Genomic DNA, 26332 nt, shown 5'->3' with positions numbered 1-26332 from the left:
GAGGGAATCAAGATTAGTTGTAAGAGAAATTCAACATGAAAGTACTGAAGAAGAGATGGGAGAGAGAGATATATAATTGTTTTCTTCAGAGTTTTCCACTTTCTGTCAGTAACTCTGATCACATGATATCTATTGTGGGGCTAGTTGATGCATCCCTTCAGATGTGTTGGAAAGAGGACCATGAGTAAGACAGAAGGAGCTCTAAATGTTGATAATATAGTAGTCTGTAATAAGTGAATTGAAGTTGGTGTTTGACATAGAGCTACTAATTTTTAATGTTTATTTTTGAAGTGTGAAAATGATAACTGCTGATAGTATTATGTTGTGTAGAAATGTATTTAATAAAATGTAATCAGGTGCAAATGATCAATTTGATACATTTTAGTCTAGTGTGTAACAAGTAATAATTAAGAAACCAATATTGTGAAGGTTAAGACTAACGTTAAAAATTATTCTGTGAATTGATGATATTAGATACTGGTTTTAAGGGCTTTAAGTACCTGAAAAGTAAGAGGACTTTAATTTTGAAAGGATTCCTTCGCTTTATTTGTTTGCTTCTTATTAGGTGTCCTATAAAGTATTTATCAAAATTGCATTGACAATTTTGGTGGTTCTAAATTGCCAAACACAGAATTATCTTATTATTATATTTCTGCTAGTCTGAACGTTATGGAACAGCCAGAAATTCAAAGTGAGAAAATACTGATAGCATCAGTGATTTAGAAGTTGTGATATGATTGGTTTGACTTGCTGATGAGATAAAAAGAAAAGCTGGTACTGGTGATCAGAGACAAGTCCTGCTTATACCAAAATGGAGAAATATTAGTTAAAGTAGAAAAGATGAAGAGGAAGACAAAGGAGAGCAGAAAAGAAAAAAATCCTAAGTGATGAGAAGCAGCCCAATGTCTCTGGCATCACATGGCCAGAAAACAGGATCTTGAAGAATATATGATTTGGAAAATCTCTCAATAGAGTAACAGAGCCGACTTGGAAAATTGTGTGGAAGGATAAGTCAAGCTATTTACTTTTAAATAGCCTTTAAAGGAATCGCAACATAAAAGATGTTCCATTTTAAGTCTGACAACAGTTAAAAAAGTTCAGAGTTCAATAGCTCTGTATGTTTAAATGGTTCATTAGGCATCAGTATTAATAATGCAGTATGGCATTTCTCTTGCAGTATGACTAAAGAAAAATAAGTTGGCTGTAATTCACTTTATTAATTAAACACAATTTGCATTTACTTGATTATTATTGTTGGTTATAATACTGTTTGCTACTGGAACTAGTCTGTGGTCTTGACTGTTCAAGCCTTTAACAGAGCTGCTTTGTTTGAGTAGTTTTACACTTTGGTTTTTTTTTTTTTTGAGACAGAATTTTGCTCTTGTTGCCCAGGCTGGAGTGCAGTGGTACAATCTTGGCTCACTGCAACCTCTGCCTCCCAGGTTCAAGTGATTCTCCTGCCTCAGCTTCCCAGGTAGCTGGGATTACAGGCATGCGCCACCACACCTGACTAATTTTGTATTTTTAGTAGAGACAGGGCTTCACTATGTTGGCCAGGCTGGTCACTACTTGATATTTTATTAAAAGTGGTTTCCTTGGGGATGCATCCCTTTAATCTGAATAGATTTGTAATGTAATTTGAAATTTGTAAAATTGTAGTTTGTAATGACAGATATGAATTATCAATTGATTAAAAAGTTAAATTAGGAAAAAGCATCTTAACAAGATTTTAAGAGCTTAATGTATTTACTTATTAATATAAAGTTAGGAAGTAATCTTTAGTTATCTAAAAAATTCCCAAGTCTAGATCTGCGTGCATTTTACCACTCACGTATTTTGTGGTCCTTTAACAAAACTTGAGTTTTTAATAATCACTGAGTAATCTGTGCAAGCAGATAATCCCTCTGCATCCATGAGCATTCCTTCAAAACAGTTCAGAAATCAAGCTCTACCAAAATACATGAGTCAAGATTACCTCTTTAAATGACTTCATGAAAATTTTGTGCTTTTTTCAGAATAGTAGTCCTATGTGGTAATTTCTAGCGTTCCTTGGGAAATCTGTGTTTTTCTGAATCCTGAGAAAAATCACTTGAGAAATTGGGAACATGAGGAAAAGTGTTATACTTCCCTGAGAATTAAAGCTTAACAATCAACTACAGATGTTACTAGTTCAAAGGAATTCACTAATGTCAGCTGAAGGCAAGAGCAAGAAATTCTGACATGCTGAGTTACAGGTTAATGTTGACATTTCTGGGAGCAGTACAGAATCATACAGAAGTGGTACAATGTAATCATTTAGTCTTGTGGGCATTTATGCACTCTCTTATTAATGGTGAGTCATTCTTGCAAATAAAAATGTTTATATACCTACTATAATTTATATAAATGTATAAAGTATACTTTGTACAAATCCTATGCATGATATTCCATGAAATAAGTTTTGGAAGGAAAAGAAGTCCTTAAATTGGCAAATTTAGCTTTTATTCTCTATAGAGTTTTTAACCTTATTGTGGCTTCAAATGTTACATTTTTATATTACTCAGTAATATTTTCTGGCTTTTCCCAGTGTTTGAATATTCACTTTAGGCTACACAGTAACAGAAAAAATGCAAAGAAGAAAGATGTGACTATTATTATGGAATACTCTTACATGAAAGCAGAAAATGATATAACATCTGAATTAGTAAAAACATCATCAATTTCAACAGCAAACCCCAAATCAGGGATACCAGACAGTATTTTCAGCATGATAAAATGATGAGTTTATATGGTGTAACATGCTCCTTAATACTCTGAATTGCAAAATCAATGCAAAATGAAAGAAATGAAAGAAAGTTTTCTTACATCTGGAATATCTTTCACAAATAAATGTTGGTTAGGGAAATTAATGATTTGTGTGTTTTAAAATTCTGTTTCAAGAATAATTTTAGTATGAAATATTTGTAGAATTATCTTTCAAAATTTAAAAAATTTTTTTGACATTTATTTTTGTGCTAGTATGCACACAATAAGTTTTGTGCACTTTTTTGCTCTTGTTGCCTTTTATCTTTTAATGTTTTCTATGATGTAATGGTTGTATCAAGTAGAAATAATTTTTACATGTCATAGAAATATACAGTCTCATCACAATGTTGACTCTTAATATAATCATGTATTTATTATTCTATCTTTTAAAATAAAAAAGCCCCTAAAACTTTTAGTACAACCGTATTACAGAAAAATGATTCATTCTTTAAACTAACACTAACAATAGCCGATAAGCTCAAAAATAAAAAATTGCAAAAAAATGTTATAGTGTTTTAAAGTTTACGAATTTGTGTTGGGCTGCGTTCAAAGCTGTCTTGGGCCACATGTGGCTGGTGGCTAAGGGTTGGAGAAGCTTGATTTAGAGAATTCTCAAGAATTCTAGTTTCTTTTTCCTGAATCTTGAGGTTCATATGTTGAGTTTTTGGAAATAGTTTGTTTCAGGCCCATTCTGAGTAACTGAGGTGTCACTGAAAATTATGTTAATATTTTAGGCACTGTTGTGGACTCTTTCTCCTATATTATATATTTTAAAAATTGCACAGTAGTGCTATGAAGTATTAAAATATCTATGCAGAGGAGAAACTGAGGCTGACAGATGTGCTAACAGTCTTCCTAAGAATGGAAATGTGCATTGAACCCAGATCTTTTCTCACTTTGAAGTTTCAAGTTCATGTTCTTTCCACTGAACAGTGTATTTAAAACATATTATTACTTAAATGTTGTATGGATGTGTGTGAATTAAGCTATTATGTGAAAATATTTTGTTAGAAATAAATGTAAAAAATGGGAGATAGATTTGCATCTTTTAGTACTTAAAAATTATTTTATTTAAGATAAATAAAAACATAGACACACTTGAATACTTGCTGAATAATCTACCAGGAATCAGTCATTCGATAAAGTAGCATTTCGATTTGGAGTTTTGTTTGTTGTTTTAAAGATCACAGTTTAATCTTTTTAAACCTAGTAGTAGTTTTAGAGTTATCTGTCCAAATCAGTATGGCTGTTTACATTTACATTATTTAAAATGAAATAAAACTACAGGCTAGGTGCAGTGGCTCACACCTGTAATCCCAGCACTTTGGGAGACTGAGGCAGGTGGATCACTTGAGGCCAAGAGTTCGAGACCAGCCTGGCCAATATGGCGAAACCTCATCTCTACTAAAAATACAAAAATTAGCCAGGTGTGGTGGCACGCATCTGTAATCCTAGCTACTTGGGAGGCTGAGGCAGAGAATCACTTGAACCTGCGAGGTGGAGGCTGCAGTGAGCCGAAACCATATCACTGCACTCCAGCCTAGGTGACAGAGTGAGACTCCATCTAAGACAAAACGAAGCGAAACAAAACAAAAGTACAAATTCAGTTCCCCTGTTGCACAAGCAACATTTTAAGTGCTCATTTATCACATAGGGCTTAGTGGCTACTATTATGCTGACATAGACCGTTTTTGTCATTGCCTAAAGTTTTACTGCACAACACTGCTAGAACATCAAAAGTCTACTGTGTAGTGATCAGGGATTTGTTTCTTTGATATTCCATGTAGATTATGTTGGTTTGGGAATGTATTTTATTATGCCCTCTTTCTACCCCCGTTCCTAGTTTCTCTTTTTTTTCTAACCCTAAAGTGATACTATAAACATCTCCTTTACATCAGAAAAATCAACTTGCCTATTTTGAGAATTTATCATAATTTTGCAATAGGAAAATATTTTAGTTTCATTAAACCAAGGTAAGGCTAATAAATCATTCATCTAAGTACCTACTTCTTAAATGTTGAATTGAGTGTTTAATGAGGAATCTGTTAACTGCTATTGTGGCAGCATATTTTTAACTCAGTAAATGTGCTTTGGGTTGCATTTTAAAATAAATGTCCTTTGGAATGAATATGACATTTAATCTAAGTGGTTATCAGTGGTCACTGAGAAAGAAAAGGTTCTTTTCCAATTTTTGCAAAAGCATTTTATCCTACACATTAGATAATTTGTCATAACTATGACTGTCTTGTACTAAAGTTCAACCTTTTTCTGATGTTGAACTAGCCGTAACTGCTCGTGATACTTTACTAGCGATTATATTTTAAGTTAAACCCGTGTATTAAGTTATAAAGTGACTTGAGTGCATGGTAAATAAAATGCTACAATAATGAAGTGATTTAATTATAGTCCCTAGTGTGAACATAGAACTCAGTAAAATTTTTACTTAAATTCTGTGCTCAGTTTTTTCTCTAAAGTTGTTTGAGTCTAAGTAAAAAAGAGGTGAGGGTTATCTTTTAAAGTCATTTGAACAAATTCCATGGCTGTTCTCCCAGTTAGTGAGTTTTCACTGCATTTGCAGGAAGCTAATTGCTTCTGCTAATAAATAATCTAAAATCGATGCTGACAGCAGTTAATTGGCACAGAGATTTTATTTTGTAAAGCTCTTGGCTAACGACCTTCTTTAAATTAATAGCATTAAGTGCTATGAGGAAATAAATCTAAGGAATTGCCTGTCATTTGCTTGTCATGTCTAATAACTTCCAATAATGATGGCTGATAGATTTTTGCACATTCCATTATTGAAGTTGGTGCATGTAATTATTCTCCTCATTATATGTAAACAATTAGGAATATTTGGTATTTCCTCACAGTAAAGCTGTTAAGTACAAGTAACATATTAGAGGTTAGAAACCATTTTAAAATCTGGATTTTAATTATTCGAATGTAGGAAGTCTTTCATTCTATTTGGATATGTTAAGGATATTTAAACCTTTTTGAATAGGACTTATAAAAATAAGTAGTGTGTGTTTTGAAATGTGACAATTTATGGAAATTTTTGTTCGTAGCTTGAAGAAGTCATGGAAAAAGAAACTTACAAGACGGCTAAATTAATACTTGAAAGGTTTGATCCAGACTCAAAGAAAGCAAAGGTAAGACTGTGATATAACTACTATTTTATTATAAATTACACATTGTAATAGGTCACTGTAATAACATTATTATAATTGACAGGAGTGTGAGCCGCCATCTGCTGGAGCAGCTGTAACTGCAAGACCTGGACAAGGTAAATAGCTTTGTAGAAACTGCTGCTGCTGTTGGAAAGATCCATATTTACCCAAGTGAGTTCAAAAGTGTGTTGGAGGTGTGCAAAAACTTATGTAGAATGCTTCTATGTAGATTTATATTTGGTAATTTGGGATATGACTTAGGGTGGATAGCAATGATTTTATTTCATTTTGATTTTATGGGAATATGTTGTTAGGATATCAAATATGTGTTGAGATTAAATATATGATTGGTTTTAATCTTTTAAAATTTAAGTAATTTCATCAATATTTTGTAAATATTTCCCACTTTCAAATAATAATCTCTTGGAATATCTGTTATGAAAATCCTTACATTTTATGTTTTATTTTTGAAAAATGTTACGATTTCTATGAAATTTTAAGTTTCTTCTAAAATAACACTTAAGAATAGAATAAAATAATTTAGAAATAAGAAAAATGAAAATTGAATTATCGCTATATTATGTTAACTCTTTATTTTTGAGGTTGTATTACCATATTATTAATGAAGTCATTGCTATTACATCATTAAATGTTATATAAAATTTTAACAGTCATTCCATTAAGTGGTTACATAAAATATTCCCAAGACTGGCATGGGAAAAGCTATTCTGAGTTTGCAATGACTTTTGTCTTTGTTCTTTTCTTTAATAATATAGTTTGTAAGGGTTTTGTTGCAATATAGAATGTTACTTTTAAAAATTTAACTTCAATTTTTGCAGCCCCCCAGAATTATAACCTACTTTGTAAAGGTAGGATGACATTTAGACCTTTGAATGGAAATCTTTTTATAAGTATTCACAAATATCATGGATATTAAATAAGTCATAATAATTTTAGGTTTTCCAGTTGGCAGGGCTATATGGGAAGAATTCCCTCCACCTCCACGTTTTCCATAAGTAGGATTTTGGTTCATAGAAATATTAACATTTTTTTTTGTTTTGAAGCCTTCACTTTTGCAAAAAGTAGAAGTTCACATATGATTAAAATGAATTAGGCATATATACTTGCAATGAAACTCCTACTTTCATAACCAGTTTAAAGTTTTCTACAATGTATGTACTTTCTAGTAAATACAAAAACATTTTTTGGCCTATAAGGCAGATTTCTATAATTTCTAAAGCATTTTGTATAACTGGAACTAATTTTTCAAGAATATCTATATCTATCTATATCTATCTATCTATCTATCTATCTATCTATCTATCTATCTATCTACCTACTTACCTATCTATCTATCTATCTATCTATCTATCTATCTATCTATCTATCTATCTATCTGTCTGTCTGTCTGTCTATCTACAAAGTCTCGCTCTGCCCCCTAGGCTGGAGTGCAGTGGCACAATGTCAGTTCACTGCAACCTTGGCTTCCCTGGTTTAAGCGGTCCTTCCACCTCAGCCTCCCGAGTAGCTGGGATTACAAGCATGCGTCACCACGCCTAGTTAATGTTTGTATTTTTAGTAGAGATGGGGTTTCACCACGTTGGCTCAGCTGGTCTTGAACTCCTGACTTCAAGTGATCTGCCCACCTTGGCCTCCCAAAGTGTTGGGATTACAGGCATGAGCCACCATGTCCAGTCAAGAATATTTTTTAGTTAAACTCGTAGAAGCAGAGAGTAGAAATATTATTTCTAGGGGTGGAGAGCAGGGATGGGAGAAATGGGGGAAATGTTAGTCAAAGGATATAAAATTTCAGTTATTTAGGTGAATAACTTCAGGAGATTTAAGTACAGCATGGTGAGAATACTAATACTGTGTTGTATACTTGAAATTTGCTAAGAAAGTAGATCTTGTGTTCTCAGCACACATACACACACACACACACACACACACACACACACACACACACACACACACATAAAGGTAACTGAGTTTTTGGATTTGTTAGTTAGCTTGACTATAGTAATCTTTTCCCAATGTATAAAATACTTTAAAAATGACCTTAGTGAATGTATTTTTAAAATGTGATATTTTGTAGAAAGCTGTTGTTATTACTTTTTACTAATATATGTTCTGTCTTATTAAAGAACAAAATTATGATACCCTTTACTAACATTCTTCAGTATTTATTATATTTAGGCAACATAATTATTTTAAAAATCTGAATTTATATTTTCTTAGTAAAGTTTGAAACCCAAATAATTTTTTTCCTTCTGATGTCATATTGAAATTATAGAAAAATGATTGCTGATCTCTAGCAATCATTTTTCTATAATCCATGCTTTGGATTCCTGTGACTTTGCTTTTCGATATTCTTTTAGGAAGAATTAACATTTAGGTATAATATTGAATAATTGTTATGTGCAGACAATATGGGAATAAAGAAATAAATAACATGGTTTTTGACCTTAAGCTTATGGCCTAATTATTTTATTTTAAAAAATACTTCTTCTGGTGTACACTGTTGTAGTGTTCATTGTTCTTCCAAGTATGTAGTAATTAATTGCTGTTTGGAATTTTTTCTTAAAAAAAATTCTAAATTATATCCCAGATTTATTCTACTTTTTGAAAATTATACTTTAGTTTTGTGTTTAATTTACTTGTTTTGAATATCTCTTAGTTCCTATCATTTCTATAGGTGACTTAGTCATTAATTTTGTTTAATTTCTGTATTTCTGTGAGTTTGAAGTCAGGTCTTTATTTTTTTGCCAAACCACTGTTCTCTCTTTTTCTTATTGTTTTTAGAATTTAGCGTGTTTCTAAACTTAAACAATAGAAAGTGGAAAACAAATACTAAAAGATACATGTATGTACCTATGTGCCCTTGAAAAGATCTTTCCAAAATGAATCTGATTGTGATATTCTTATCTTAGTAACTCTCCTGCATGATTACTGAACCAGAACTTTGAGTCATGTGTACTAGGCATCTTTCTTTTTATTTTTTGTTATTAAGTTGTTCATGATGGATATTATTGATTATAAATTTTGAGGATAGTATTCTTTGATTTGCTAAGGTTTAACACTAAAAGTAGTATCATGTTTACCAATTGCTCTAAACTAACCTAGTCCCTCCACTCTCACCCCTTAATAGACTTTATTTTTTAGAATAATTTTAGATGTATACAAAAATAGCAAAGATAATATAAATACTCCCACATACTCTTGTGCTGAGTTTCTCTTATATTAACATGTGGTACATTTGTTACTGTTTGATGCTTTATTGTTAACTAAAGTCCATAGTTTATTCATATTTCCTTAGTTTTTATCTGATATCTTTTTAGTTCTAGGATCCCATCCAGATACAGCATTGCCTTCTGTTGTCTTGTCTTCTTAGGCTTCTTTTGGCTCTGACATTTCTCAGACTTTCCTTGTTTTTAATGACTTTGACAGTTTTGCCCCAACTCTTTTCTATAAGGAATTTTTATCTATGGGTGCTTAATCTTAGAAAATCAGGGCCATCACTTGATATGAAGGAATAACCAAACATAAAAGTAAATATATGTATATATTCGCATTAAATGGCATTATTTTCTGCTTAGATGCTTAGTATTTTAGTTCTGTAGAAATTATAGACTGGGAGATGGGAAGACTTAATGTCTTTAGTAGATTAAAATGTAATAGTTTGGATGTAAATGAAAAATAGAATTTGCCACAGTATGAATTCCTGAATAGTTTCTATAGATTTCTAAAGAAATCTAGATATTTGGAGCTGGTGAAAATTAAACTTGTCTTTAAGATTTTGATTGGTATACAGAACTAAATTTCATTTTTATGCACTAGTGTCTGATTTATTCTTTTTTTTTTTTTTCTTCAATGCATGTTTACTGAGTGTCTGCTATCTGCCAGGTACATTTTAGGCCCTGGTGATACAGTAGTGAACAAAACAGATAAAAACATTTCTCTCCCTTTGTTGGGAGTGAGGAGATAGCCAGTAAATTACTGTTAGGAGAAAATAAAGGATGGTGAATAGGGAGTACCTTGAGTGAGGGCAGGTTGAAATTTAAAATAGGATTGTCAGGGAACACCTCATTGATAAGGTGACATTTGATGAAAGAAATGAGAGTATGAACCTTTTAGATATCTGAGGGAAGCACATTCCAGATAGAGGAATCAGTAAGTGCAAAGACCCTGAGTGAAGAGCATGTCTGGAGTACTGTAGAATAGCAGGGAGGCCTGCATGACTGGACTAGACTGAGCAAGGGGGAGATTAGGAAGAGTGGCAGTGAGAAAAGTAACAAGTAAAAGTAACATCTCATGTAGGGCCTTGTAGAATGTGGACCATTGCAAAAACTTCAGTTCTCAGTTAGGTTTTTTTTTTTTTTCTAAGAAATTTTGTTTTGTTTTGAGCAGAATATTGACATGGTCTTAATTATGTCTTAGAAGGAAGTGTACTGTATTGAGAAGAGGCTACAGAGGGAGCAAAAGTGAAAGCAGGAAGATTAATTAGGAAGCTACTGCAGTAATGTAGGAAAGCATTTGATGATGGCTTAGACCAGGGATATCCAATCCCTAGGCTACACTGGAAGAATTGTCTTGGGCTACATATAAAATACACTAACACTAATGATAGCTGATGCTAAAAAAAAAATAAATCTCATGGTGTTTTCAGAAAATTTGCAAATTTGTGTTTGGTTACATTCAAAGCCATCCTGGGCCACAAGCAGCCTGTGGGCCATGGGTTGGACAAACTTGGTTTAGACCTTGGATAGTAATATTGGAAGTGGTTTTTAAAAATAATTAACTAGGCCAGGCATGGTGGCTCACGCCTGTAATCCCAGCACTTTGGGAGGCCAAGGTGGGTGTATGACTTGAGGTCAGGAGTTCAAGACCAGCCTGGCCAACATGGTGAAACCCCGTCTCTACTAAAAATATAAAAATTAGCCAAGCCTGGTGGTGGCTACCTGTAATCCCAGCTACTCGGGAGGCTGAGGCAGGAGAATCGCTCCAACCCGGGAAGTGGAGTTTGTAGTGAACCGAGATTGTGCCACTGCACTCCATCCTGGGCAACAGAGCAAAACTCTGTCTCAAAAACAAATGATTTGTTTATATTTTTTAAAACTTAATTTCCTCTTTCTCTTCACCCCAGGTTAAGGTGATTTATGAAATAGTCAGATTCTGTATATATTTTTAAAACAGAATCCAAAAGATTTATTGATGCATTGGATATGGAGTCAAAGAAGGAGTAGTCAAGGATGACCTTAAAGATTTTGGCCTGAGTAACTGGAAAGATGGAGTTGCCATTTACTGAAATGGTGGAAACTGCAAGAGAAACACTTTTTGGAAGACGTGAAATAATTTTTTTTTTTTTATTAATGAAGAAAAGAGGTTTAATTGACTCACAGTTCTGCAGGCTGTACAGGGAGCATGGCTGGGAAGCCTCAGGAAACCTACAATCATGGTGGAAGGGTGAAGGGGAAGCAAGTATGTCCTACATGGAGGAGTAGGAGAGACAGCACGAAAGGGGAAGTGCTACACACTTCTAAACCAACAGTTCTCATGAGAACTCACTCACCATCATGAGAACAGCAAGGAGGAAATCCATCCCCATGATCCAGTCACCTCCCACCAGGTCCCTCCCCAAACACTGGGAATTACAATTCGACTTGAGATTTGGGTGGGGACACAGAGCCAAGCCATATCAGGGTTTATGTTTCATTTTGTCTATCTGGCTTGATTGACCATTGTAGCAGGGATGGTATGTATATTGGAAAATGCATCAGGCAGGCGTAAGTAATTTCTATATTCTTGGGATTTTAGTAAAGTTATTAAATAGAAGACATCATGCATCACTTTAGTCTGCAATAGTATTTTTTTTTTGCTATAATTCAATTTTTTTTTATTTATTTTATTATACTTTAAGTTCTAGGGTACATGTGCACAACCTGCAGGTTTGTTGCATATGTATACATGTACTGTGTTGGTGTGCTGCACCCATTAACTCATCATTTACATTGGGTATTTCTCTTTAATGCCATCCCTCCCCTCTCCCCAGACCCCACAATAGGCCCCAGTGTGTGATGTTCCCCACCCTGTGTCCAAGTGTTCTCATTGTTCAATTCCCACCTATGAGTGAGAACATGCAATGTTTGGTTTTCTGTCCTTGTGATAGTTTGCTCTGAATGATGGTTTCTAGCTTTATTCATGTTCCTACAAAGGACATGAACTCATCCTTTTTTACGGCTGCATAGTATTCCATGGTGTATGTGTGCCACATTTTCTTAATCCAGTCTGTCATTGATGGACATTTGGGTTGGCTATTGTGAATAGTGCCGCAATAAACATACATGTGCATGTGTCTTTATAGTAGCATGATTTATAGTCCTTTGGGTATATACCCAGTAATGGGATGGCTGGGTCAAATGGTATTTCTAGTTCTAGATCCTTGAGGAATTGCCACACTGTCTTCCACAATGGTTGAACTATTTTACAGTCCCACCAACAGTGTAAAAGTGTTCCTATTTCTCCACATCCTCTCCAGCACCTGTTGTTTCCTGACGTTTTAATGATTACCATTCTAACTGGTGTGAGATGATATCTCATTGTGATTTTGATTTGCATTTCTCTGATGGCCAGTGATGATGAGCATTTTTTCATGTGTCTGTTGGCTGCATAAATGTCTTCTTTTGAGAAGTATCTGTTTATATCCTTTGCCCACTTTTTGATGGGGTTGTTTGGTTTTTTCTTGTAAATTTGTTTAAGTTCTTTGTAGGTTCTGGATATTAGCCCTATGTCAGATGGGTAGATTGCAAAAATTTTCTCCCATTCTGTAGGTTGCCTATTCACTCTGATGGTAGTTTCTTTTGCTGTGCAGCAGCTCTTTAGTTTAATTAGATCCCATTTGTCTATTGTGGCTTTTGTTGCCATTGCTTTTGGTGTTTTAGTCATGAAGTCCTTGCCCATGCCTATGTCCTGAATGGTATTGCCTAGGTTTTCTTCTAGGGTTTTTATGGTTTTAGGTCTAACATTTAAATCTTTAATCCATCTTGATTTAATTTTTGTATAAGGTGTAAGGAAGGGATGCAGTTTCAGCTTCCTTTGTATGGCTAGCCAGTTTTCCCAGCACCATTTATTAAATAGGGAATCTTTTCCCCATTTCTTGTTCTTGTCAGGTTTGTCAAAGATCAGATGGTTGTAGATGTGTGGTGTTATTTCTGAGGCCTGTGTTCTGTTCCATTGGTCTATATATCTGTTATGGTACCAGTACCATGCTGTTTTGGTTACTGTAGCCTTGTAGTATAGTTTGAAGTCAGGAAGCATGATGCCTCCAGCTTTGTTCTTTTTGCTTAGGATTGTCTTGGCAATGCGGGCTCTTTTTTGGTTCCATATAAACTTTAAAATAGTTTTTTCCAATTCTGTGAAGAAAGTCATTGGTTGCTTGATGGGGATGGCATTGAATCTATAAATTACCTTGGGCAGTATGGCCATTTTCACGATATTGATTCTTCCTATTCATGAGCATGGAATGTTCTATTTGTTTGTGTCCTCTTTTATTTCGTTGAGTAGTGGTTTGTAGTTCTCCTTGAAGAGGTCCTTTACATCCCTTGTAAGTTAGATTCCTATTTTATTCACTTTGAAGCAATTGTAATGGGAGTTCACTCATGACTTGGCTCTCTGTCTGTTAATGCTGTATAGGAATGCTTGTGATTTTTGCACATTGATTTTGTATCCTGAGACTTTGCTGAAGTTGCTTATCAGTTTAAGGAGATTTTGGGCTGAGACGATGGGGTTTTTGAAATACACAATCATGTCATCTGCAAACGGACAATTTGACTTCCTCTTTTCCTAATTGAATACCCTTTATTTCTTTCTCCTGCCTGATTGCCCTGGCCAGAACTTCCAACACTATGTCGAATAGGAGTGGTGAGAGAGGACATCCCTGTCTTGTGCCAGTTTTCAAAGGGAATTTTTCCAGTTTTTGCCCATTCAGTATGATATTGGCTGTGGGTTTGTCATAAATAGCTCTTATTATTTTGAGACATGTCCCATCAATACCTAGTTTATTGAGAGTTTTTAGCATGAAGGGCTGTTGAATTTTGTCGAAGGCCTTTTGTGCATCTATTGAGACAATCATGTGGTTTTTGTCTTTGGTTCTGCTTATGTGATGGATTACATTTATTGATTTGCGTATGTTGAACGAGCCTTGCATCCCAGGGGTGAAGCCAACCTGATCATGGTGGATAAGCTTTTTGATGTGCTGCTGAATCCGGTTTGCCAGTATTTTATTGAGGATTTTCGCATCAATGTTCATCAGGGATATTGGTCTAAAATTCTCTTTTTTTGTTGTGTCTCTGTCAGGCTTTGGTATCAGGATGATGTTGGCCTCATAAAATGAGTTAGGGAGGATTCCCTCTTTTTCTGTTGATTGGAATAGTTTCAGAAGGAATAGTACCAGCTCCTCTTTGTACCTCTGGTAGAATTCAGCTGTGAATTCGTCTAGTCCTGGGCTTTTTTTGGTTGGTAGGCTATTATTGCCTCAATTTCAGAGCCTGTTATTGGTCTATTTAGGGATTCAGCTTCTTCCTGGTTTAGTCCTGGGAGGGTGTATGTGTCCAGGAATTTATCCATTTTTTTTAGATTTTCTAGTTTATTTGCATACAGGTGTTTATAGTATTCTCTGATGGTGGTTTGTATTTCTATGGGATCGGTGGTGATACCCCCTTCATCATTTTTTATCGTGTTTATTTGATTCTTCTCTCTCTTCTTCTTTATTAGTCTTGGTAGTGGTCTGTCTATTTTGTTGGTCTTTTCAAAAACTAGTTCCTGGATTCATCAATTTTTGAAGGGTTTTTTTGTGTCTCTATCTCTTTCAGTTCTGCTCTGATCTTAGTTATTTCTTGCCTTCTGCTAGCTTTTGAATGTGTTTGCTCTTGCTTCTCTAGTTCTTTTAATTGTGATGTTAGGGTGTCGATTTTAGATCTTTCCTGCTGTCTCTTGTGGGCATTTAATGCTATAAATTTCCTCTACACACTGCTTTAAATGTGTCCCAGAGATTCTGATATGTTGTGTCTTTGTTCTCAGTGGTTGCAAAGAACATCTTCATTTCTGCCTTCATTTTGTTATTTACCTAGTAGTCATTCAGGAGCAGGTTGTTCAGTTTCCATGTAGTTGTGTGGTTTTGAGTGAGTTTCTTAATCCTGAGTTCTAATTTGATTGCACTGTGGTCTGAAAAACAGTTTATTGTGATTTTTGTTCTTTTACATTTGATGAGGAGTGCTTTACTTTCAACTATATGGTCCATTTTGGAATAAGTGCAATGTGGTGCTGAGTAGAATGTACATTCTGTTGATTTGTGGTGGAGAGTTCTGTAGATGTCTGTTAGGGCCTCTTGGTGCAGAGCTGAGTTCAAGTCCTGGATATCCTTGTTAACCTTCTGTCTCGTTGATCTAATATTGACAGTGGGGTGTTAAAGCCTCCCATTATTGTATGGGAGTCTAAGTCTCTTTGTAGGTCGCCAAGTACTTGCCTTATGAGTCTGGGTGCTCCTGTATTGTGTGCATGTGTATGTAGGATAGTTAGCTCTTCTTGTTGAATTGACCCCTTTACCATTAGGTAATGGCCTTCTTTGTCTCTTTTGATCTTTGTTGGTTTAAAGTCTGTTTTATCAGAGACTAGAATTGCAACCCCTGGTGTTTTTTTGTTTTGTTTTATTTTTCATTTGCTTGGTAGATCTTCCTCCATTCTTTTATTTTGAGCCTCTATGTGCCTCTGCACGTGAGATGGGTCTCCTGAATACAGCACACTGATGGGTGTTGACTCTATCCAATTTGCCTGTCTGTATCTTTTAATTGGCACATTTAACCCATTTACACTTAAGGTTAATATTCTTATGTGTGAATTTGATCCTGTCATTATGATGTTAGTTGGTTATTTTGCTCGTTAGTTGATGCAGTTTCTTCCTAGCATCAATGGTCTTTACGATTTGGCATGTTTTTGCAGTGACTGGTACTGTTTGTTCCTTTCCATGTTTAGTGCTTCCTTCAGGAGCTCTTGTAAGGCAGGCCTGGTGGTGACAAAGTCTCTCAGCATTTGCTTGTCCATAAAGGATTTTATTTCTCCTTCACTTATGAAGCTTAGTTTCGCTGGATATGAAATTCTGGGTTGAAAATTCTTTTCTTTAAGAATGTTGAATATTGGCCCCCACTCTCTTCTGGCTTGCAGAGTTTCTGCTGAGAGATCTGCTGTTAGTCTGATGGGCTTCCCTTTGTGGGTAACCCGACCTTTCTCTCTGGCTGCCCTTAACATTTTTTCCTTCATTTCAACCTTGGTGAATCTGACAATTATGTGTCTTGGGGTTCCTCTTGTCGAGGAGTATCTTTGTGATGTTCTCTGTATTTCCTGAATTTGAATGTTGGCCTGCTTGCTAGGTTGGGGAAGTTCTGCTGGATAATATACGGAAGAGTGTTTTCCAACTTGGTTCCATTCTCCCCGTCACTTTCAGGTACACCAATCAAATGTAGATTTGGTCTTTTCACATAGTCCCATATTTCTTGGAGGCTTTGTTCATTTCTTTTTGCTCTTTTTTCTCTAAACTTCTCTTCTTGCTTCATTTCATTCATTTGATCTTCAATGATACCCTTTCTTCTACTTGATCAAATCAGCTACTGAAGCTTGTGCGTGCGTCACGTAGTTCTCGTGCCATGGTTTTCAGCTCCATCACGTCATTTAAGGTCTTCTCTATGCTGTTTATTCTAGTTAGCCATTTGTCTAATCTTTTTTCAAGGTTTTCAGCTTCCTTGCAATGGATTCGAACATCCTCCTTTAGCTTGGAGAAGTTTGTTATTACCGACCTTCTGAAGTCTACTTCTGTCAACTCATCAAAGTCATTCTCCATCCAGCTTTGTTCCATTGCTGACGAGGAGCTGCAATCCTTTGGAGGAGAAGAGGTGCTCTGCTTTTTAGAATTTTCAGCTTTTCTGCTCTGGTTTCTTCCCATCTTTGTGGTTTTATCTACCTTTGGTCTTTGATGATGGTGACCTACAAATGGGGTTTTGGTGTGGATTTCCTTTTTGTTGATATTGAAGCTATTCCTTTCTGTTTGTTAGTTTTCCTTCTAACGGTCAGGACCTTCAGCTGCAGGTCTGCTGCAGTTTGTTGGAGGTCCACTCCAGACCCTGTTTGCCTGGGTACCACCAGTGGAGGCTGCAGAACAGCAAATATTGCTGCCTGATCCTTTCTCTGGATGCTTCGTCTCAGAGGGGCACCCGGCTGTATGAGGTGTCAGTCGGCCCCTACTGGCAGGTGTCTCCCAGTTAGGCTACACGGTGGTCAGGTACCCACTTGAGGAGGCAGTCTGTCTGTTCTCAGAGCTCAAACTCCATGCTGGGAGAACCACTGCTCTCTTCAGAGTTGTCAGACAGGGATGTCTAAGTCTGCAGAAGCTTCTGTTGCCTTTTGTTCAGCTATGCCCCGCCCCCAGAGGTGGAGTCTACAGAGGCAGGCAGGCCTCCTTGAGCTGGAGTGGGCTCCTCCCAGTTGGAGCTTCCTGGCAGCTTTGTTTTCCTACTCAAGCTTCAGCAATGGTGGACGCCCCTCCCCCACTCCAGGCTGCTGCCTCGCAGTTCGATCTTGGACTGCTGTGCTAGCTGTGAGCAAGGGTCTGTGGGCTTAGAACCCGCCGAACCAGGTGCGGGATATAATCTCCTGGTGTGTGGTTTGCTAAGACAGTTGGAAAAGCGCAGTATTAGGGTGAGAGTGTACCGATTTTCCAGGTAGTGTCTGTGATGGCTTCCCTTGGCTTGGAAAGGGAAATCTCCCGACCCCTTGCGCTTCCCAGGTGAGGCGATGCCCCACCCTGCTTCGGCTCATCCTCTGTGGGCTGCACCCACTTTCCAACCAGTCCCAGTCAGATGAACCAGGTACCTCAGTTGGAAATCCAGAAATCACCCATCCTCTGTGTTGATCATGCTGGGAGCTGCAGACTGGAGCTGTTCCTATTTGACCATCTTGGAATGATTTGCAGTAGTATGGATGTGGAATAATTAATGATGGAGGAGAGAGTAGGGAGAATTGATTTGGAACTGTCCATGAGTAGGCAAGAGGGGATGTGATCTAGTATACAAGTGGAGAAGTTGGCTTTTGACAAGTGTGTAATAACTCATCTTTAGCAATGAGGAAAGTCTGAGAACATGGGCAGATATAGGTGGGTGGTCAGGTTCTATCTGTTTTCTTTTTCTGAGATGAAGTCTCACTGTGTCACCCAGGCTGGAGTGCAGTGGCGTGATCTCAGCTCACTGCAACCTCCACCTCCTAGGTTCTAGTGATTCTCCTGCCTCAGCTTCCTGAGTAGCTGGGATTATAGGTGCCTGCCATGCCACTCAGCTAATTTTTGTATTTTTAGTAGATATGGGATTTCACCATGTCAGCCAGGCTGGTCTCAAACTCTTGACCTCAAGTAATCTGCCCACCTCAGCCTCCCAAAGTTCTGGGATTACAGGTGTGAGCTACTGTGCCCAGCCAATTTTCTGATTGTATCTCTATTTTCTTAGTGAGGATGAGGTTGGGGGAGATAATGTTGGAGGCTTGAAGAAAAGGTATGGAATAATGCCAGGGGACTCTAAAGGCTACTTAAAATGAGTAGTCATACATTTAATGGAGGATTCTGTATGCTTTTCCAGTTACGGTCACCTGTGTCGGTGCCAGCATGGAGTAGGCAAATGGTTGGTTTTAACCAGGGTTGGGGTTTTGCCTAATGTGTTAGATAATTTGATAAGGGGGCCAGGAGCTGAAGTTGTTTGTAGGTGAGTCATTATAACAATGGATTATGGAATTTAAGATGATTGTAAGGGAAATAAAGGCATGAGTGGTAGTGTTGGACAGTCAAAAGGTGTTGATAGTATTAATATAGGAATCCACAAACTGCAGCCTGCAAATGTGGGCCAAGACCTGTGTTTTATGGCTCTTTGGCGTAGAATGTTTTCACATTTTCAAAGCATTCTAAAAAATAGAGAATAAGAATATGTAACAGGACCTTGTGTGCTCTGCAAAGCCTAAAATGTTTACTAGGTGGCTCTTTCCAAAAATGTTCACTGACCTGTTAATAATTAATAATTAATAATTAATGGGTTATAGATCTCGGAGTTGGAAGAGGTAAACTGAGAGGTTAGTGTGGTTGGAGAACAGGATGCTTAAACCTGAGAGGGGATCAGTTATTTCTGGTTGCAAAGTTACAGGAATAGGTATCATCATAGGAGTGAATGATTGAAATAGGGAGAATGATCACATTTTTGGAGTATACCCTAAAAAATGAGTCTTTTTGTTTTGAAGACATGGTCTCACTCTATCACCCAGGCTGGAGTGCAGGGGTGTCTTCATGGCTTACTGTGACCTCATCCTGGGCTCCAGCCTTCCTCCCACCTCAGCCTCCTAAGTAGCTGGGACTACAAGTATGTACCACTGTATCCAGCTAATTTTTTAACTTTTTGTAGAGATGGGGTTTCACTGTGTTGCCCAGGCTGGTCTCGAACTCCTGGGCTTAAGCGATCCGCCAGCCCCGGCCTCCCAAAGTGCTAGGATTACAGGCCTCAATCACCACACCCAGCCTAAAAACAAATCCTTAACTGACCCTCCTATTGTTTTCTAGGGGGAAACCACCTACACATTTTCTTTTGCCTTTTGTCCTCAACCCTGCACCTTTACTAATGAAATGTAACAAAAGAAAAGTCAATTGTATGTTGCCACAGCTAGATTCAGAATCAATTATTTTTGCAGAGACATTTAATGGTTTTTGGAAATAGACTACAACTTCTTATTTCAGTAGGTTTTAGAGTTTACTCACTTGTGTTCCATAGCATGTATTGAAAATTAAAGTAGAAATTATAGATTTTTTTAATCTTTATACCAAATGGAGCAATACTTTATATTTTGCTGTTTTTTGGGGATGTGTTTGATTAAGAGAATCTGAAAATGCCTTATAAAATAATAAATTCACCTGAATAAATTTGCCTTATAAGAAATTTGAGTGTTCTTTACGTAAGTATCAAATTTATACTGTTACAATTATTTAGTATATAACAAACCATCCTAAAATTTAGTGACTTAAAATAGCATTCTTTTTTCGCTCATGAAATTTGCAATTTGGCTAGGGTTTGGTGGAGACAGCTTATCTGTGTCTCACATTAGTTAGAGGTACTTTACTGAGCTAGAGGATCTACTATCAAGGTGGTTTATGCAGCTGGAAGTTGGTGCTGGCTGTTGGTTCCTCTTCAGATGGACTTCTCTCTGGGGTCACTTGAGCTTACTCTTCCCTGGTGGCAGGTTCCAAGACCAAGGAGCACAGGAGACAGAAAGTCCTGGATTCCGGCACAACTTTGTTCTCTTTATCAAAATCAGAGTACGGTTTCAAGGAGAGGGTACACAGACACCCTCCGCTCCCGTTTGTTGAAAGGAGAATCAGAGGATTTTGGAGTCTTATTTTAAAACTGCCACATGTACTTTAATATGGATAACAAAGGCATATCTATCCCAATCCAGTTTTCATTGTTTATCTCAAATGCCACCATCACTGTAAACCCTTTCTTCATCCCATCTAGATGACTAATTTGTCAGTCCTCACTTCTTGTGAAGTCCTCACTTCACTCTATAGTACTTTGTTGGCTCCCATTATATGGCATTTAGCTTGTATTAGAATATTTAGTGAGTTTGTTTTTCTTGTCTTAAAGATAGCTTGCTACCTCTATATGCAACTCTGCATCCCCTTCAATGTGCTTCATTGTGCTTAGTGGTTGCTTAATAAATGAGTTGAAGAAAATAAAAGTAAACATTTATTTTGGCATTCCTGTATTTTTTTTTTTTTTTTTTGAGATGGAGTCTCGCTCTGTCACCCAGGCTGGAGTGCAATGGTGCGACCTCGGCTCACTGCAAGCTCCGCCTCCCGGGTTCACGCCATTCTCCTGTTCTCCTGCCTCAGCCTCCCAAGTAGCTGGGACTACAGGCACCTGCCACCATGCCCAGCTAATTTTTTGTGTTTTTACTAGAGATGGGGTTTCACTGTGTTAGCCAGGATGGTCTTGATCTCCTGATCTCATGATCCACCTGCCCTGGCCTCCCAAAGTACTGGGATTACAGACGTGAGCCACCGCGCCCGGCGGCATTCCTGTATTTTGTTTAAATATTATAAAATAGTAATTTACCAAATAGGACATTGGTGAACTGCAAGTTTCATGTGGTTTAATGTTCAGATTGCCAGAAGTTAGACCAGATCAAAAATAAATCATTAAGGTGATAAAAGAAAGTAAATGTTAAGACAACTGTAAAGCAAAATGTATTTTTAATTTGAAAAGTAGAACAAAAGAATAAAGTCATCTAAAGGCTGGCAAGTGTTATGTATTATTATTGATAGCAAGCTTTCTGCTTAAAGATAGCTCTTTTGTGTGGACTCTTGAAGTTAAGCTGAGATTCTAAATGCAGCAGGCTGACTAGCAATCTTAATTCTATCTGCAATCTTTATCTGCCTCCATGTAACATATTTACAGAATGGACATGAAGATGGGGACATTTTTGAGAGGCCATTTTCCTGTTTTTCACAGCAAATAAGTTGGGTAATAGGCAGTTGGAAATTTAGCATTGAAATGCAAGAGGAAAGTAGATTCATTTCATAGGTGTTTATTAAGCTCATACTCTGTACCAGTTACCTTTCCCACATTATGTGTCTGCAGAGATGCAGTTTCTGCTTATTAGCTTTTGATTAAAAGGGGTATACACATGTAAATAAACAGTATGCTAAGGACCAAAATGAAGGTAGGCACGAATTAGAATGCATTATAACTTTTAATAATAATTTGCTATGAGAATGGAATTGAAAACATACTCTTCAGGTAAAGGATTTACTCCATGTGCAAGGACTGGAAGAGAGAAACAACTTGGCACCTTGAGGCACTACAAATATTGCCATATCCCTGAAAAAGGAAGGTAGGATTCATATGAAGGTGAGATCAAATTATGAAGGGCTTTGTCTGCATCATTATGTAGTATAGTTCTGGAGTTCAGGACTTTATCTTATACACAACATGTAAAGTAAATGGAGGCTTTAAATTTTACATCAAGTTAGCATTTTACAAAGAATACTTTTTGTTTTGGTAACATGGAGGTTGGATTGGAGAGAATATGACTGAGCCATAGAGATCAATTAGGAATATCATCTAATATAGTTACAAGATAAAGGCCTGTACTAGATAAGGTTATAGCAATAGTGTTGAGGAAAAAGAAGAGATTTAAGAGATAATTCAGGAGTAGATTGATACAGGCAATTAGATTTGGAAAGTGGGGCGGGGTTTGGGGGTGGGAGGAAGAATCAAGATGTGACCTAGGTTTTTGGTTTGGACAACTGTTTAGATGTTAGTATGTTATGCCAGATAAAGAACATAATTGGAATACTGGTTTCTGTAGAAGATAATAAATTTACTTATGGATCTGTTGAATGGGAGTTATAGCAAGATGCTGAGGTTCATAGGTAGTTGATTATTTCATATGGAGCTAAGGAGAAAGGTTAAGGTTATGGATATACAGATTAGAAATAATTGGGAAGCATAGGTGATTATTACTGGAAATATGAGATTGAGTGAAATTGCCCAGAGAGAGAAAATAGAGTAAGAGCACCCAAGGCAGAACTACAGGGAACATTGACATTTAAGGGTAGATGAAGAAAAAGGAGCCCAGGAAAAAGAATGAGTGATCAGAGTCAAAAGTAGAGCTAGACTGGTAGTAAGCAGAAGACTGAAATGAGGCCTTTGAATTTGACAGGTTGCATAACACAGAGAATATGGGCATTTTTGTCATAAAAACTAGAATTTGAATCCTGGCTCCATCTCTTATTTTACTGTGAGAATTTTAGCAAGTTACTTAGCCACTGAACTTTGGTTTCTCCTTTTGAAAACTGGGGATAGGAGTTACCCCAAAGGATTGATGTAAATAGTAGATGAAATTAGTAAATTCGTATATAGTGCCTAGTATGGTTCCTAGCAGAAAATAGGGATTTGATAAAGAGTAGCTATGATAACGCAACATTAGTAGTGGTATTATAACATTGTTGGTGACCAAAGCAATGATACTTTCAGTGGTGGGTAATACTGTGGTAGCTAAAAAGGAGCAGAAAAACCAGATTGAGTTGGGTTAAGAAGTGAAATGCAGAGAAGAATTTTTTTTGTTTTGTTTTTCAAAAAGCTTTGCCTCTATAGGAAGGAAGAGGTTATAAAGTCATTTTTTAGCAATAAAAAGACATTGACCTATTGAGAGTACAATTTTGGTAGCGAAATAGAGTAGACACAATTTGGAGCAGCTTAGTATGAGTGAATGTGAAGAGAAGATATAATGAATATGGACTTCAGAAAAATTTGGAAGTAGAAGGAAGAGATGTCTTTATTATTTTGACTATTTAAAGGAATTACATTCAAATAAATTAAAAAATACTGAACTGAAAACAATAGAAATTTACCTGAAAATATATCCCTGTGCCCTAACTATAGTACTATAGTATAAAATTATACTATAGTATAATTTTTTCACAAGTATAAAAAGCAGAATTCACCGTAAGTCTGTTTCCACATCTGCATATGTGAATAGGCTTAAAGATTCCCTCACCCCCATTACTAAAATCCAGTTTCTGAAATTTTCTCTTGTGAGTCTTAGAACTGGACACAGTACTTCAGAAAGCCTTTGACCACTGCTAGGGAAAATATGAATATTGCCTTTATAGTTTTGCCAACACTCTCATGTTAAGGAAATTTGTAACATAGTGGGGTTTTAGTTCACGTAAGGAGCCAGAAAAAAACAAACAATCCTGTCAAAAAGTGGGCTAAGAACATGAATAGACAGTTCTCAAAAGAAAATATACAAATGGCCAACAAACGTGAAAAAATACTCAACGTCACTAATGATCAGGGAAATCCAAAACCAAAATGCAATACCACCTCACTCCTGCAAGAATGGCCATAATAAAAAAAAATAAAAAAATAGTAGATGTTGGTGTGGGTGTGGTGAACAGGGAACACTTTTACACTGCTGGTGGGAATGTAAACTAGTACAACCATTATGGAAAACAGTATGGAGATTTCCTTAAAAAATAAAAGTAGAACTACCATTTGATCCAGCAATCCCACTACGGGGTTTCTACCCAGAGGAAAACAAGTCATTATACGAAAAAGATACTGCACACACATGTTTATAGTAGCACAATTTACAATCACAAAAACGTGGAAGCAACCCAAATGCCGTCAACCAATGAGTAAAGAAACTGTGATATATTTATGTGTATATATATATAGTATTCATATACATTTTATTTTTGTATTCATATATATATATGAATGAATGATGGAATACTACTCAGCCATAAAAAGGAATGAATTAACAGCTTTCGCAGTGACCTGGATGAGATTTGGAGACTATTATTCTAAGTGAAGTAACTCAGGAATGGAAAACCAAACATCGTATGTTCTCACTCATAGGTGAGAGCTAAGCTATGAGGGTGCAAAGGCATAAGAATGACACAGTGGACTTTGGGGACTCAGGGGAAAGAACGGGAAGGGGATGGGAATAAAAGACTACAAGTAGGGTGTAGTGTATACTGTTTGGGTGATGGGTGCACCAAAATCTTACAAATCACCACTAAAGAACTTACTCATATAACCACCTGTTCCTCAATAACCTATGGAAATAATAATAATAAAGGAACTGGTACTATTAGCTAGATGAAAATCCAGGCCTCCTCATTATTGTATGGTGTTCTTCCTACTACAGCTTGATAATAGAACAAAGACAACCTTCTAGCAGCATAAAAAAAGTGTTTTAAAAAATCTGATAATTAAGGGATGAGGATTATAAAACATCCCAATATTATTTAATAGCAAACTGAAATTTTCTACATAATTTGCATGGAAAGTAGCAAAATATAAAATGTATAAATTGTGAATTTATACATTTAAACGACTTCACAGATAACTTTAGAGAAACATTTAATGTGTAAATTAGTATCTGTATATTTTAAATAATTGCCTTAGAAATTCTAGGTTGTTTAGTTTTTGATTTATTATAATCGTTGGAACCTTTAGATGTGCACTATTTCTGCTAATAGTTATTGCCCGTTAAGTACTTCGCATGTGCTTTGGCTGAGTTCTTTGTCTTGATTTTCTCATTTAATCTTTACAACAACCGTAAGAGGTAAGTATTCACATTGTGAGAAAGCTGCACTGAGTGATGTCATCAACTTGGAAAAGGTGGCATACACATCTAATAAACAGGGTGGAGCTAAAATTACTACCATTTGATCCCAGAGTCTTTGCTTTGCACAGCTATGCTGTTTTATCATTAATTTAAGCTTCTGTTTAATATAGTAGTTTAAAAAATATATCATTTGGATTCTATTTGCTTCATTTTTAATTGATATATAATTGTACATATTTTTGGGGTTACATACTTGCATACAATTTATAATGATTAAATCAAGGTAATTGAGATATCCATCACCTCAAGCATTTATCTTATGTTGAGAACATTCCAATTCTTCTCTTCTAGCTATTTTGAATGGCACATTATTGTTAATTGTAGTCACCCTACTGTACTATCAAACACTAGTTCTTATTCCTCCTATCTAACTATATTTTGTACCCACTAACCAAACTAACTTTATTCATAACTCTTAATAAATAACCTCTTTGAAAAGAGGTTGGTAATGGGTCTGTTTGCTTCATTTTGAATTTAAACCTAATATAGGCATGTCATCATCCTCAGTGAGTGTGATTTTTGTTGGGTCATTGATCATTGATGAGGGTGTTAAAACATACTCCAGTTGAGAATTAACCTTATGGCATGCTGCTTATGATTTTTTTGCCAGATTCATGTGGAATGCTTGGTGGCTCTTTTGGGGGCTTTGGGGGCTTTGTATCTTACAACTGAGGCAGGAAATGTGGAATATATCTAATATGACTATTTTGTTGAGTACTGGAAACTTTTTAGAGTAATTAATACAAAACTTTGTGAATCACAAGTAGTTAAAAGGAGATAAATCTGAGGTATTTTAAATTGAGACTACCAGAATATTTTATAATATTTTGCCAAATATAGATTTGGTACCTTGTTGTTATTTTAAACTATTGAAGATATTGTAACTTTTGTTACTTGCTTTTCCTTTGAAAATTATGAAACTACATTTTCTCCCTTTTGTGACTCTGCTGTACATTTTCCCCCTTTGCCTAAGTTTAGATTTAGAATTATTAAGGGACGTCTCTTTTATGGAATGCTTGACATGGTGTCCTTTGTTAGCTAGTCACCTTCCAGTGGTGTACTAGTGACAGTAAAAGCATTTCAGGTAATTTCCACTGGGTAAATGTACA

The 26332-nt window shown here is 36.2% G+C and overlaps 1 protein-coding gene across 2 annotated transcripts in view; it reads left to right on the top strand.

Moving 5' to 3' along the window:
- The window catches only part of LNPK (lunapark, ER junction formation factor), a 78959-nt gene that overhangs the window by 30937 nt on the left and 21690 nt on the right, over positions 1-26332 (top strand). For both annotated transcript variants that reach the window (XM_015110405.3, XM_015110408.3), the window contains exons 7-8: positions 5850-5933; positions 6016-6067. In XM_015110405.3, the coding sequence (XP_014965891.2) occupies positions 5850-5933; positions 6016-6067 (136 nt within the window). The remainder of the gene's footprint in view (positions 1-5849; positions 5934-6015; positions 6068-26332) is intronic.

Source organism: Macaca mulatta, chromosome 12, assembly GCF_049350105.2.
Source record: "Macaca mulatta isolate MMU2019108-1 chromosome 12, T2T-MMU8v2.0, whole genome shotgun sequence".
NCBI lineage: Eukaryota > Metazoa > Chordata > Mammalia > Primates > Cercopithecidae > Macaca > Macaca mulatta.
The sequence above is the reverse complement of the archived record's forward strand: the minus strand, read 5'-3'. Positions and strand labels throughout refer to the sequence as shown.